The sequence below is a fragment of the Falco cherrug genome, chromosome 1, assembly GCF_023634085.1.
Source record: "Falco cherrug isolate bFalChe1 chromosome 1, bFalChe1.pri, whole genome shotgun sequence".
In the NCBI taxonomy this organism is placed as follows: domain Eukaryota; kingdom Metazoa; phylum Chordata; class Aves; order Falconiformes; family Falconidae; genus Falco; species Falco cherrug.
In genome coordinates, this window is record NC_073697.1 from 89557890 (window position 1) to 89572403 (window position 14514).

General features: G+C 43.9%; 2 protein-coding genes and 1 long non-coding RNA gene across 3 annotated transcripts; 1 reads left to right on the forward strand and 2 right to left on the reverse strand.

The window, feature by feature from the left end:
- Positions 1 to 337: 337 nt before the first annotated feature.
- SNRPD3 (small nuclear ribonucleoprotein D3 polypeptide) lies at positions 338 to 4248 on the reverse strand. The gene is made up of 4 exons (XM_055705024.1): positions 4111 to 4248; positions 3333 to 3482; positions 2387 to 2579; positions 338 to 1499 (listed from the first exon to the last, which is right to left on the reverse strand). Exons 2-4 carry the CDS (start codon positions 3456 to 3458, stop codon positions 1438 to 1440), a joined length of 381 nt encoding a protein of 126 aa, XP_055560999.1. The 5' UTR covers positions 3459 to 3482; positions 4111 to 4248; the 3' UTR covers positions 338 to 1437.
- On the forward strand, positions 4233 to 14145 carry GUCD1 (guanylyl cyclase domain containing 1). The gene is made up of 6 exons (XM_055705012.1): positions 4233 to 4685; positions 6437 to 6521; positions 8015 to 8180; positions 8938 to 9029; positions 10664 to 10905; positions 11396 to 14145. Exons 1-6 carry the CDS (start codon positions 4646 to 4648, stop codon positions 11485 to 11487), a joined length of 717 nt encoding a protein of 238 aa, XP_055560987.1. The 5' UTR covers positions 4233 to 4645; the 3' UTR covers positions 11488 to 14145.
- Positions 5377 to 6543, reverse strand: LOC114017561 (uncharacterized). The gene is made up of 2 exons (XR_003562692.2): positions 6416 to 6543; positions 5377 to 5723 (listed from the first exon to the last, which is right to left on the reverse strand). It is a non-coding gene; the product is annotated as an uncharacterized LOC114017561 (long non-coding RNA).
- Positions 14146 to 14514: the final 369 nt, after the last annotated feature.

Consider the following 14514-nt stretch of genomic DNA (forward strand, 5'->3'; position numbering starts at 1 on the left):
TCTCGTCCAGGTGACTGTCAATTTGAAGAATGACATGCTTCCACAAGCAAGTGTTTAATGTCGTTCCTGAAGCCCCAAATTGCTCATTTTAAGTTGAAAATTCTGTTTTGAGGAAAGCATTACTGCTATATGAACATGACTCACGCCATGTTGAAGTAGGGCTTTGTGAAAACTGTCTTGTCTTTTGGACAAGTTCCTCAGTCTCCACTATAAAAAAAAAAAAAACACATTGTGGTGTCATCTTACGCTAAGTTCAAGCATACCTTAAACACATTTTAAGGAGGTTTCTAATTAAAATATTTAGCATCATTACAACCCAGAAGAACATGTAGCAGGGTTTTTCTAGTGACATGAGACCAAATAACAGCTTTATTTACAACTTAACAATTAATACATTAGTTCAACTTTCATGTCTGCACACAAGGGAGTCTTCACAGCATCAGAGCAGAAAAGCAAGGCCTAGCTATTTTGTACATGTACAGACCGATAAATTGATTGTTTGCAAGTATGTGATTAGGTACAGAAGCGTTACATTTAAACATTTCAACCATTTAAGTCAGTAAGAACAACCACGCTATACCTTTAGCAAAATAAACTGAAGTTATCAATGCGTTTGGCTTCGTGCAGATCAGCTGATGATCTTTAGGACTGTGTATAGATGTTAAGACCAAAAGCTAAAGTTGATCCTAAGTTTTGTTCAAAAGATCAGCATTTGTATTGAAGTGTATGTAATGGCTAACCATGTGAAAGACTTTTCCCATACACCCACACCTTTCAAAACTTTTCAACTTTATCCTTGAAAATGCCTATTGTATATTCCCTCTTCTTTCCCCACGCACAGGGAAAAACTACCATGAAAGTTAGAACAGAATTTTTCACTGCAAATATAGACTCAGGCTATCAAAGTTGTGTGTTCCTAAGGAAAAATTCTCCCCGTATCTAAAGAGAAAAATAAGAAACACAAGAATACAAGCTCAATGTACAGATCTGAAGATGGGCCTCTATCTAATGTAGGTCCATATAAAGCAAAAGAACACAGTGCTTTGCTTCTCAGGAAGCTGCATTTTCCATAAATGCAGCTGCTAGCATGCTTTAAAACACAGTACTAAAAATTCTACACGAAGAAAGCCTTCTAATTCTTTGGAGAATGAATGACAAAAGAACTACACAAGAAAAAGGAAACATGATCTTTAAATTCAATGCACTATACAAATACAAAGTAGTCAAATCCAGATATAAGTCCACCGTTTTCCAGAGAAAGCTGGTTTAAGTTTGATATCAACCTACAATGTATTTGCCCAAGAGGAGTCCTGTCATGTAAGAACAGACAAGTTTTTGTCAGAAATATTTATTAAACAAAGCTGATACCAATGCACATGTAGTCAAGTTAATACTCCCTAATAAAAAAAAAAAAAGGCATGTCTGTCAAGACCAAAATTATCTTCGCTTCTGGAAGATGTTGCCACGGCCCATACCACGGCCTCTTCCTCTTGCAGCCACTGAAGAAAGAAAACACCAGGGATGACATGAATTTGACATAACTGCATTTTTATCTCAACAACTGACAAGCAAACCACAAACAACACTCAAAGCCTCTGATTTAGAGGCAAGGAAACAAGGCTATCCTAGGAAGGTTCAGAAAGCGGTATGGCAGCAAAAGCTTTCTGTAAGAAGAACCAGAACTAACGGTTACACAGTCTTGCTACTTAGATCAGATGCAGTGAATATTCACATGCTTTGTGCTCCTTCTGAACTGACGCACAATTTGTATAGCCCAAGAGGTTTACAACCCCACACTCTTCCAAGGTTTTGCAACAGAATTCCATATGTTTCAACAGATGTTACTCCCCTGTGTAACCTTCCTGCATTTGCTAGAGTTAACCAAGGACTTTGTGGCCCATTATTACTCAATCTTGTTATAACTAGATTGTTCCCCTGGGAAAGGTACAAACAAGAGTGAACTAAATAGTGGCTAATAATTAGTTTCCCAGTAGTTTTAAGTACCATCTTAATACATCTGAATTTGTTCTTCTACAAAAGCTTAACAGCACCTGCATCCTTCCCTCACTACTCCAAACAGCCAGTGGCCACAACCACTGGAAGACAGAAGACAAAGATTATATAAAAGCCTCCATTTAACACAACTACTCACTATATCTAAATTACAGTAGCATCAATATTATATATTCAGGTAATTGGACAGTTTCTTGACTCCCACCATAAGATGAAATACACAGAAAACCAGTGTATGAGCCAGTAATCTTTCAGTTTCTTACAGCTTATGTGTCCTCAGCAACAGTTAAGTTTCCAGCTCTTCTACAGCAAAATGGAGGGGGACAACAGATGAACAGACACCACACAGACGATATAAATAAATTGTACCCACCTTGAGCTTTGAGAATAGCTGCTTTTCCTCGCCCAGCCCCAGAACCCTGGTTTTTGTTCTTCATGCTCTTTAGCATAGGAGCGTTCTTCAACATATCTGGTAAAATGAGAAACCGTATCTTGCTACCTCTGATGTACACCTGTTCCAGCTGTGCCACTCGTCCATCTCTGTATGTCACTGTAATGTTGGACATCTGGAAAGAAAGTAAAGATTAGTCAGGGCTCACAGAGGCCTCTAGCACAGTTCTGAATTCCTGTTTCTCTTGCTTACAGAATATACAGCCAGGATTCAAGTACCAAAGCAAACACTTCCCAAGCATAGTGTTTCCTCAACTGGAGTTGTAACACGAGGCATCCAGGACCACTTAAGCATACTCCTATGCCTGCCACTATTCAAGCAGGCCCAGGACTTTCTCTCCAGTTTTCAAGTTAGTTTTATTACCTTTGTTAGTTTTGCTTTCTCGTATTGGATCAGTTGTAATAAAGCTGTTCTAGTCCTAACTAGAAGGAAGCATTTTGATTTCAACAATAACTTGCCTAAAGTCCATCAAAATTAAGCCCTCTTGGGATAACTAAAATAGCATGCATAAAAAAAAGCTTCAAATTTTAAAACCAAGGTTTTTTCATTCTTATGCTCACTGACTTTAAATAAAGAACCCCAGCAGGAAAAATTGTTCACAGAACAGAATCTTAAGAATTCTGATACTATCATCAGGAATGCCCAATCTGACCCAAAAACTGGGAAGAATAAGCTCTGGTCTCTACAGAGCGCTCACTAATCCTGAATCCATTTCATTATGGTAAGACAGCGTATATGTAGTGGTAGTTTCCTTTATTCCAAGACTAAAAAGCAATAGTCTTTTAGTCAAGCTGCCAATAAGCTAGCTACCAGCTTTCCCAGGCACAGATCAGATAGCCTTCCCTCCATCCTTCTGAAGCAGGTATACCTGACAATTCATGTTGTCTTCAGCTTCAATAAGTTTGCCTCGGTAAACTTCTCCAGTATTGGTCTCACATGTCACAATATGGCCTTCAGCCTCATGCAGGACTTTAATTGGCACTCCAATTGACATGGTTGCAGTGCTGTGGCTCTACACCTGAGACAACAAAGAGAACAAAGGATGAGAAAATTGTAGACTAGGTTTTATCTACACAATCTATAATCTTTCCCAGTGTAAAGCACTGACTCTCTTGCCCAAGCACACCATATGCTTTGATAATACATTTTCTCTAGAAAAATGCCCGCGCGAAAAGGAGTCTTAAAAACCCAGCAAAAGTTAAGTCTTTTCCAGGTCTTTTCTGACCTAGGAAATTGTAAACACCAAACAGACCACGCATGCCCCCAGGCGCGCCCATAGCGGCACTGCCAGCCTGCCCGGCTCGCACACCGCAGAACCCAACGGGCTGCACCACGAGGGAGCCCAGCCACTCCACTGGCACACACCGCAGCCCCGGCCACCGGTCCTCCCTCAAGTAAAGGCCGTCCACCTCAGCGCTGCCCCGGGGGCAGGGCAGGGCCGGGCCGGGCCCGGCCCGCCGCACCCCCCGAGGCCTGCGCAGGCGGCTTCACCCCCTCAGGCCCCGGCGCCCGCACCAGCCCACAGGCCCCAGGGGATGCGGGGCGGACCGGACGCTCCCCCGCAGGGCCCGGAGAAGGCGAAGCACGCTGCCACTCCCAGGGGCGCGCCGGGGCCCCGCGCTCGGGGCCGACCCCCCACCACTCACCGCCCGCCAGCCGCCGCAGCCCGGGCCCGCGCTCTCCCCTAATGGCCTCCTCCAGCTTCCCGCCGTGCACCGCGCGCCGGAACCGGAAGGCGGCTGTGGCAGCAGGACGGGCCCTGCCCTTCCCTTCCCGCCTTCCCGCCCCGGGCGCCTGGGGCCGCGCTGCCGCGGCACCACGGTTCCGCCGCAGTCCTGTCCCGCCGGCCGGGGACAACCCCGTCCCGCCGGCGGCGCCGCCGCGCTCCCTGGGCAGGGCTGGCCACCGGCGCGCCCCGCGCTTCCCCGCCCGCCCCAGGCCGCACCCCAGCCCGCGGCCCCGCGGCCCCCGCCCGCCGCGTCATGCCCCTGCCCACCGCCACGCCCGGCCACCGCCCCACACACCGCGGCGCCAGCGCGGGGCAGGCGCCCCGGGGCCCGGCCACACGCAGCCCCCGCCCCCGGGGCCGGAAGAAGCCAGCGCCGCGCCGAGGGATGTCGGGCCGCCGCGGGCCGGCTCGGCGGGGCCGGCAGTGAGCGGGCGGCAGGCCCCGCCACCGCCATGAAGAGCCCCCGGGAGCCTGGGGAGCCGCCGCCGCCAGGTCAGTGCGCCCCGCCGCGGCAGCGGGGACGGCCCCGGCCGCCTCCCGCCGCCGTTCTCCTCGCGGGCGGCCGGCGGGGCAGAGGCGAGCCCTCCGCTGGGCGCTCCGGGGGGGGAGCCGGGCACGGCCCGGGCAGCGGGCGGCTCTCACGGGCCCCCTGGGAGGTCCTGGGGCCTCCTCCGCGCTCCCGGGGCCGGGAAGGTGCCGGTTGCGCCGGCGGCAGCGCTGTGGCCCCCCGGCAGGCTGGCTGCACCGAGCTGGGGTTCAGTGTTACGTAGAGCCGCGGCACGGGCCGGCTTGTGCCTTACCGCGGGACAGCTGGCAGGCACCGCCGGAGAACTCTGCGTGTGTTGGGAAGCGGGATGGCTGGGAGCTGGACATCCAGGAAAATTAAAGTTACTCCCCTTGGAAGCCTTCCCGTAGAAAACATGTCCCTCTTCAGTTACTCTTGGGACCTGACAGAGACCCTGGGTATTGACAAAAAGGGAACAGGACCATAATGTGCCAAAAAAATGACTACAAGGTAATCTGAGATCCTTGTTTGAGGAGAATCTGGGAACTGGGTTTTCATTTTTGTTTTAGGACACTTAAGAGCACCTTCCTCTAACTAAAAAGACTGAATATAGCAATGGGTATGCCACTCTCCAAAGTCCTAGTTCAACAGTGGCACAACTATGAAAAAATATTTGGAAAGCATCCAGAATATCTATATTGGCTTACCCCTACAGTAGGCTATAGCTTTGTTAAAAATAATATTAAGGTTACAAACATTATCTAAAAAGTTATATAAATAATGTTACATCAAAACTAGAGCAGTCCAAATGTCAAATGCGTTTCTAATCCCATCTTAATGTAGTTGACCTTGTGTGAACACAACTTTTCAAAGGTCCTTTCTAGATCAAAGGTGAGGTTATTGAGAAAAGCCCTTTCTAATTAACTTGCCTTGATGGACATTGAAGTAGCGGTAACAGGCACAACTCTTCAAGTCCTTTGAGTGGTTAGGGCGTTTCTGAAACTGAAACCACCGCATTGCTGACCCTATAAAAATAAAAACAGAGGCCAGCAGGATGAAATTACTTGTATGCTGGGACTTTTTGGTAGAGATTGTTCTTTTTCCCTCTCCCTTTGTTGAATTATTGAGGGAGTTAATACAACAGACCAACTGGTGCCGTTTGTGAGCTTTGTTAACCTAAAATTACTCACGTAAATTACAATTCCTGAGGAAAAAGACGTCTGTAGAAAAGGCTCAAATGTGTGGGGCTTGTAAGAGATCAATGCCTAGAGATCGTGGTTGTGTCCGTCTTCTCATGGTTTGGTCTAACTCCTTTTGTAGCATAGAAATACATTCAGGTACAAGAGAAAGGATGAATACCTGTGCCTTGCCTGTTGTTTTTTAGGAGGGGATACAGCTTCATAGTTAGGGGCTGGCAGTTATGTCACCCTGGCAAAAAGAATACAATGAAACTTCCAGAGGAATACGGAGTAGACCATAGAGCAGAGGATCCAGGTATGGAACAGTACAGGAGTAAGATATGAAACCAAATGCTTAACTGTACAGAAATAGCAAACCTACATTCCCCTAAGAAAGAAAAAAACACCTGCCAATCAGATAAAGTAAAAAAACGTTCCCAAGTTTCCGCAACTAGAGTGCTGAGGACAAGCTGACTTTTAATGCCGAGGTACGGCAAAAATGTTCCTGTGTGGATCAACATCTGTTGCGTTTTACTCACCATGGGGTGTTTTCACTACAGTTGACTGCATCCAGCTGAAAGTACCAGTCATTCAGCAGCTGTACCACTGGGACTGTGGGCTAGCCTGCTCCAGGATGGTGCTTCAGTAAGTGACTCTTCTGGTTTGAATAGGCGGGAGATCCTGTCCCATGGGGAGGGGTAGCAGGAGGCAATGTCCAGGGAGAAGAGGTGTTTTGAAGCAGCTGTGAGTTTAACTTAGCCTTATGAGAGCACTTATTCTCAGGAACCCTGGGAGAATTGCTGCTGCTTGGGCCTGGCACAGCTCTCCAGCAGGAACAAGGGAAAATATAAACCAAGATGAACTTCAGACCCTTTTGAATAATTGACTGGTTTGACAGAGGCAAAATACCTGATCAGCTGTAAGAACTTTGCAGGATGGCCCGTTTAAGCTGATAAAAAGCTATCCCTCTTTCCTGTGGTTACAATTCAGAACTGATACGTAGCGCAGCAATTCACCCGATTCCTCTCTGTGTTGTCAAGTCACGGGCAGGTATATCCCAGTTTATGAGTATGTACCACCTCTGTCCTGCTGAGCCCCCAGGCTGTGGGATGAGTGCTTTTGTTCCAGGAGTAGTTTCAACTTCAAACGATGCACTGTATTGCCCTTTGGGTTTTTTTGGTTTTGTTTTGGTTTTTCTTTTAACTAGTAGCTGTCCTGCTGAACTCCTCTTTCCTTCCACAGAGGAACATGAGCTTAGGTGCAGGAGAAATACCTATTTAGATGTCCACTTAGTAGATATGAAGCAGAAGATTTTCATTTCTCTCCATCCCTTCTGCCAAGACGTTAGTCCGTGTGCTGGTAATTTCCCATCTTGACTACTGTAACCTCTGCCTCTTTATTCCCTTTACCTCTTTGCCACTCCAGTCTGCCCAAAACTTGGCCTCCAAGATTAATCTTCTCACCCTGCTGATCTGACCTTGTTTGGCCTGCATCCTCAATTCCAGTCCTTTCCCCCCGCCCCCTCCATTTACTTCCATTTGTTTTCTGACTTCCTGAACTTTCTGTAACCACCTCTCTGCACCCCTTTGCCATCTGTCCCAAGCTTCCTCCTGACTTCATCTCCCCTTTATTGTCTTTTGCGCCATCAGTGCCCAAGACAAGCCTCCTTTGAATATTTACCAACTTCCTTTACATTTTCTCCTTCTGAAATCCATCTCTTGCGTGAAGCAAGTTTTAGTCTTTTAACACTTCTGTGTTTGCTCTAATATGCTTGTACATTTAGACTGTAAGCCCTTCAGGACAGAGTTCTATACTTGCTCAGTATAGCTTGCCTGTTGTACAGCACCTGTACACTTCTAGCACTATAAAACAGTGAAGATACCCGTACAGTTCCAATTTTAAAAAAAGTCAGCAATAAATCCAGTTAAATATGCCCTACTCCCTTCCCTTCCCTTCAATTTGTGGCTCCTTTGTGGGTTGGGGTTTTGTTTTGGTTTTTTTTTTTGTTGTTGTTATTTCTTAGCCAAGCCCATCATTTCAGTTTTAATGCCCTGTGATGTGGAGGCTTGGGCTACAGCATGCATTTTGCTTCCCCTAAGATCTCTGCTTCCCTTCCCCTGCCTTTCCTGATACCATAGGTACCTGAATCATTTGGACAACGATGAATTTCAGAAAGCCATCCAGGAACTCCAGTTAACAAAGAGTATCTGGACTATTGACCTGGCCTACCTAATGCGGCACTTCGGTGTTAAGCATAAATTTTGCACCCAGACGCTTGGAGTGGACAAGGGCTACAAAAATCAGGTTAGTATTCTTAGCTATTGGGAGGCAGCAGACAGTTTTAAAAGCCCTTCATGTCATGCTATAAAAGCCCTGCTGTGTTACTGACAGTTAGCCACAGTTCCTGTAAATAAGGTTTGCCTGTTGCCAAAACTGGCAGAAATCCGTTCCAAAGGTGAGGCTAGACACAATCCCACATATCTTACATATCTCTGATGCCATAATATGAATTTTTTAAAAAGTTTTCACGTAGTGCTGTTGAAAGGTTCCAGCCTATTTGACAGCCTCAGAGACTGAAGCCCTCTACCTACAGAACAGGTTCAGCCTGGGCAGCAGCAGTGCTAGCTTCCACGCTTTGCCCACCACTGTGCCTCAGCCCTGACCTGGAAGAACCACCTCTAGAGGTGAGAGGGGAACTCAGCCCCCGTGTCCAGTGAGAGCCTGGCCTCTTCATGACTGCCAACAAGGGGGCCCATGAGGGCCTGCAGTAGTGGTGGCGCTTCTAATGCAAGCTCCTGCGCAGTACAAACCAGACAGGCTTCTTTCATGGAGGCAGCTGAATAGCCACCGGATAGAAATTACAGCAGTAACTGACAGGAGTGAATTTGAACTTATAAATGAGAGCTGGCACTCTTATCCTGTTACCAGTGAACTAAGGGAGAGATCTCTTATCCCATAGTCAGATCTCCAAGTTACGCAGGCCCTTGCTAGCAAGGATGGTAAATGGTGGATTACCTAAGGTAAACATCATTCCAGTTCGTAACTTCTGTTATCTCCACAGTCCTTTTACAGGAAGCACTTTGACACAGAAGAGAATCGAGTGAATCAGCTCTTTGCACAAGCCAAAGCCTGCAAGGTGTTGGTGGAGAAGTGGTAAGCATATTGTTTTCTTTCCTTTCTCTTTGGAGATTCTGTGGGCCCCATGCTTTTCTTGGACTCACCAAGCTAAACTGGTGAAAGAGACTGAAATCAAGCCCTGAGCCTTTTTTGTGAATTACAGTCTTTCTACTGTATTTGTGTCAAAAAAAAAAAAAAAGGACATCAAGAGTTAATAATGAAATTCGAGGAAAAATAATCACGACACAGAATAAGTGATTTGACAATGCTGACAGGAGTCGACTTACGTTTTGAATTTGATTTTCCATTAAAATTAGCCAGTAGGGCGTGCCTACAGCACTCTTAATTGGCCATTGTTGGAATTAAGGAGAGTGCTACATGGGCACACAACCCATTGTTCCCAAACCTATGCAAACATTATAGCTCTCTGTTCCTAGACAGACACGCAAAGAAAAAGCTACCATACAAGCTTTTGCCAAGGGGAGCATGAAATAAGGAACCTCCATGAAAGAACCACAACCCCAGGAGAAGGGGGAAAACTGCAGAATTGTTTCACAACTGACAGTGATATTACACAATGGGAAATAACTAAGCATCCATGTTCAGCTTGAGTTGCATCCCTTTTGTAGTGAAGCTGGATTTGGATCTCTGTTGTCAAAGTGGGGTAAATGATTAGGAGTAAGGAATGAAACTAGGGTACCAGGCAGCCACAACAGCATTTGAATGCTGCAATGCAGCTTTCATTTAGCAGAATCATTAAGTGTCCTTCTTAACATACAGGGAGTCCCTATGGCACCATCTGTTTAACTAGAGCTGTGACAGGACAGAAGGGACAGTCAGTCCATCTTGCTTTAGCAGTCTTAAAATTGTGGCCTTGATCAAGGCAGGGACAGAGGGCGTTATCTACCCGTGCAGTACTGAGGCTGGGGCATCAAAGAGGAGAAGCAACGCTGGAAAAGATTAAAAAGCACCTGAGGTGCACACAGCCAGGACATCTGGAATGTACCCAAGGGATGAGTTTCTAATGCATATGGAATACACCATCTGCCTCAGTAAAGGACAGCTTTTAACAGATGAGATTATAGGTTATGTTTGGTTAATCTTATTCTCTGTAGGAGGTACTACAGAAATAAAGCCTCAAGAGCATCAGGTAGTCCAAAACTGCAACTGGGAGAAACGTACTCCTGTGTGACAGAAGCAAATTTGGTTAGTGATTATACAATCTTTAACCATTCAGTCAATAAAGATTTGGTACTTCAGAGATAAGCTTTTCTAAGAGCAGGGGTTTTCTAAGAACACTTCACTTCTGATTTTCCCACAACAGAAGTATCTCAAGTTACTGAGTGAGTTGCCAGCTCCTTTAATACTATTCTCCGGGGCATCTAATACATTCCAAGGTTAGTTATATTACTGCAGAATCTAGAGATGTTGCTCTGCACTTTCAGCAGCAGCAATGAAATCAAAAGGCCTTGAATGACAGAGGTTTTGTCAGGCTTTGTCTGTAGCAAAACTTGCGGGGTTTAACAGCAAAAAGCTGTACCTGTGGTATAAAAATAACTATGCCAGCTGCACGTCATAAGTACTGTCCCACATCACACACTTCATTGTGTACCAGTCTCTTTCCCAAACTTGTTAATAAGCATGTCTGGGTTTCGGGGTTTTTTTTGCAGCACAGTAACTGTTCAAGACATCCAAAACCATCTGTCCCAAGGTCACATAGCCATCGTCCTAGTGAATGCAGTCCTGCTGTTGTGTGATCTTTGCTCAAGTCCTGTCAAATACTGCTGCTTCCTTCCCATTGGACAGAAGTGCTTCTGCAGGAATCCCGATTATCAGGGCCATTTCATTGTGTTATGTGGCTACAACAAAGCCTCAGGGAGTATTTACTACAACAACCCTGCCTATGCTGACCGTGAGTAGCCTGGTTCCTTTTGGGTGGATTCTCAGCCACTGCATTACTAACATGTCTGTAACAGAGCCACAGCTGGACTTCCCCTAATAGTGTGCATGTATTTCTAGCATCACTAACCAATTTGTCAGAAGGGGTTTTGCCACGTTAATTAAATCAGTGCTGCATTTTTTGCTGTGATTTACTGGAGGCATCAAGATAGTCATTCTAGCAAACTTGCTTGGCTTTCACATGGGTTAGCGTGAGATGCTGAATTGTTCCTGTGTGGAGAGTATAACAGGATGGCAAATTTGGTACCTATTTACAGCATTACTTCCGTGAGCACTGCCTTTGACATGAAGAGATCTACCTGAGTAAAGCTGTAACCCTAAGCTGACAGGTCCAGTCCATATACTACTTACTTTTCTTTGTAGAGGCCGCTAGACCCAGTATAAGAGCTTTCCACAGGCAAAATCTTCTGAATTTTTACTAACAGTTTGTTCCTCTTTAACAGGAACATGCTGCACCAGCATTAGTAACTTTGAGGAAGCCAGGACAAGTTATGGCACTGATGAAGATATTCTTTTCATCTACGCAGACAGCTGACATCCACACCTGATACTTCTGGTCCTTTCCTGTGCAGTCTGCATGGCAGCTGGCTGCTTGTCTCAGGACTCCCCCTGCAGAGACCTTGCTCCTGAAATGCAGTGGGATCTTAAACAAGGGAGGCTTTATAGACATTGATAGGACTATATTGCAGTGCTGTCTTTACCTTTTTTTTCCTGATGATGTATCTGATTTTGCAATGTATGTCTTAGTTTTTTGGGTTTTATTTTCCCCTCATTTTCAACGTTGCACATTTGACAGCAGTTTTAAAATACAGGCCCAGAGTCTGTTCACTTTGAGCTTATTTTCAAATTAAACACATGAAAAAAAAGCACTTAGTAACACATGCATAGGTTTAGGTAAACAAAACCAGGGAGAAAAAAATACAGTAAATACCTGTTTCTCTCTTTCTGTCAAAGCATCAAGGGCTGATCTTCATCCTAAATCTAGGGATTAGAGGTTCAGCAGGGTATCATGGAAGGAAAATAATACTAACCTAAACCACTTTTAAATAACAAAAAATGCCTTGCTGGCTCATCAGTATTGTCTGCATTGTAGGATGAAATACATTTACTCAAGGAAACTTCCCTTGTACCAAATTCACCTTACACAGATTTAGCATTTATGCCACTGCACTGAATTTTGAATTGCAGTTATTGGTATTGTTCCCCTCTACTACAAGCTTGACTTCTTTTGGCTAAATCCCCTAGGATGACTGCTCAGAGCTCTGCATTGCCCCAGAAGTTTTAAGTGACTATACTTTATTTGTACCTGGAAGTCTTTTATTGCTCTTTGCAAAAACCTCTGAACATCATGCCACCCACATATGCCATTTCCTGCAGAATTCATTCTAAATATAAATTTTAAACTTACTAAGCAAGTACAGAAAATGATCGTCCACCCTCATGGTATACATTCTGTATGTAAACTGTGAATATCTGACAGCATATACTGGATTGCAACTAAAATGCTGAATCATAATTTGAGCCAAATTTTCCTATGGGTATTAGTTCAGTGACCTTCCTTCTAAGAAGAGCTGAAATCAATTGAGAGGGAATACAAGTAAAAAGACAGGAACTCAGCTTTTCTAGCTCTTCTACCATAGCTGTATTTGGATTAAGTTGGAGTTACTGTATTCAGACATTATCAAGTGAAATTGTTAGCAGCTTATTCATCATCCTTTCATGTATTACCTGGGTTTAATCACTTTGCTGATGAGTACTGCAAAGTGTAAGAAATAGCCACCCAGTTCAGATTCATCCATCGCAGCTTCCTACAAGTCTTCATCTCCAGTCCTGCCTATGCTGAAGTGGGTAGAAACATTAATATTGATGTAAAGCTAGCAAAATTCTAGTTTGCTCCTAAGACTGAGATCCCACACCTTTGGCATGGTTTTAGGAAAAGAACTGTTCAAGTTCTGGAACTGCATGGAATAACAGTAAAAGGACATTGTTATTTAGTGGTGGAAATAATAAATAGGAATCTACTTTCAGCTTGGTAAAAAATTTTTCTAAGGGAAAACTTACCAGCTGTTGACTTACAGAAAAGTGTCTGGAAGTGGAATCAAGAGCGCTACTTTGTACAAAGGCTAAAAATGGTAACAGACATTTAAAATGGAATAGCCTTTAAAAAGTTCTGAACAAAAAGTATGTGACAAGACATTTTCACTGAATCAAAATTTCCTTATCAGTGGTGAAGGTGGAATACATTCTGGTACTTACACTTGCAAAATGAGTAAAAATTGGGATGTGGTTTGTGAGCAGTGGAACCAGTACATTAGTGCCACCAGCAGAATCCCAGAAAAAAAAATACAAAACATATTGCAGGTAGTGCCTTCCAACTCCTCCAAAGTAAATCACCAGAAGGCTACTGATATGATAATTTTTATGTCCAAGTCCAAATTCATGATGTTTGATTTAGAGAGATTGTATTAGCTATGTTACTAATTAACAGGTATGTAAACTACAGGTTGATGGAGTACTTCATTAACCCATGCATTTTCAGGTAGGTAGTTTTTCAACACCATTAAATTTCACGGGATTTATTTTAGAGCAGGCCTGGCTAGCTAAATAAAACCAGTTCTTACAGAAGGCTTGTAATTGATATTTAGCCTCTTACTATCTCAGTTATGGGAATGCAAATCTTCAGCTTTTACATAAAACATGAACTTAAGGGCATGCTAAGTGTTCTGAAGTGCAGAGATAGATGTAACAATATTGACTGTTAAATGTTTGGTACGCAGTGTTTAACAACTTGAACAAAACTGAAAGATAAAAAACAAAGCTGTTTAAGCCAATACAGACAACGGGAGAGCTCCACCATCTCACCAGGATCTCTTATAGCTGCCAAATGGAAGATAGCTGTGAGAGATGAAAGGAAGAAGCAAAAGCCAAGTGAAAAGACTTGAGTATTTATATGACATAAATTCAGATTAAAAAGCTTACTGCAGAACATCTGCATTTTCTGAAACTTTGTTTCCCATTACAAGATTGTCTATCAAAATACTTATAAAAATGTTTTGTCACTGTTTCCTTCATGATGTCAATAGCAAAGGAAGGGGTATTTTACATGCAGGGATTTTATACATAAATATATTTTTATTTGTAATTAAGCCATTCTCAATAAAGGTTTAAAGTCACAGATAACCCTGTAACATAACGTAGCAAGTGCATTTATTAACTAGATTATTAAAAATGTTGGAAAATCTTTAGAGGATGTGTTACATACTCCACTGAAAATGGCACCACTGAAATTGTAATTTGGAAAAAAAATTAAAAATAGTTCAAATATTTATTTCAGCTATAAATTCATAGTTGGTAGGCTGTAAATTGTATTCATTCTGCACTTACTGAACACCTGCATCATACAAATGCATCTGCATCACCTGATGCACTGCATCACCTGAATCATACAAAACAAAATTTCAATATAAACTAATAGCTGAGAATAGCAAATGTATTGTTGTTATCCATATTCAACCGCTGTTTTGTATAATCCACAAACACTGAGTATCCCACCCAGAATGCA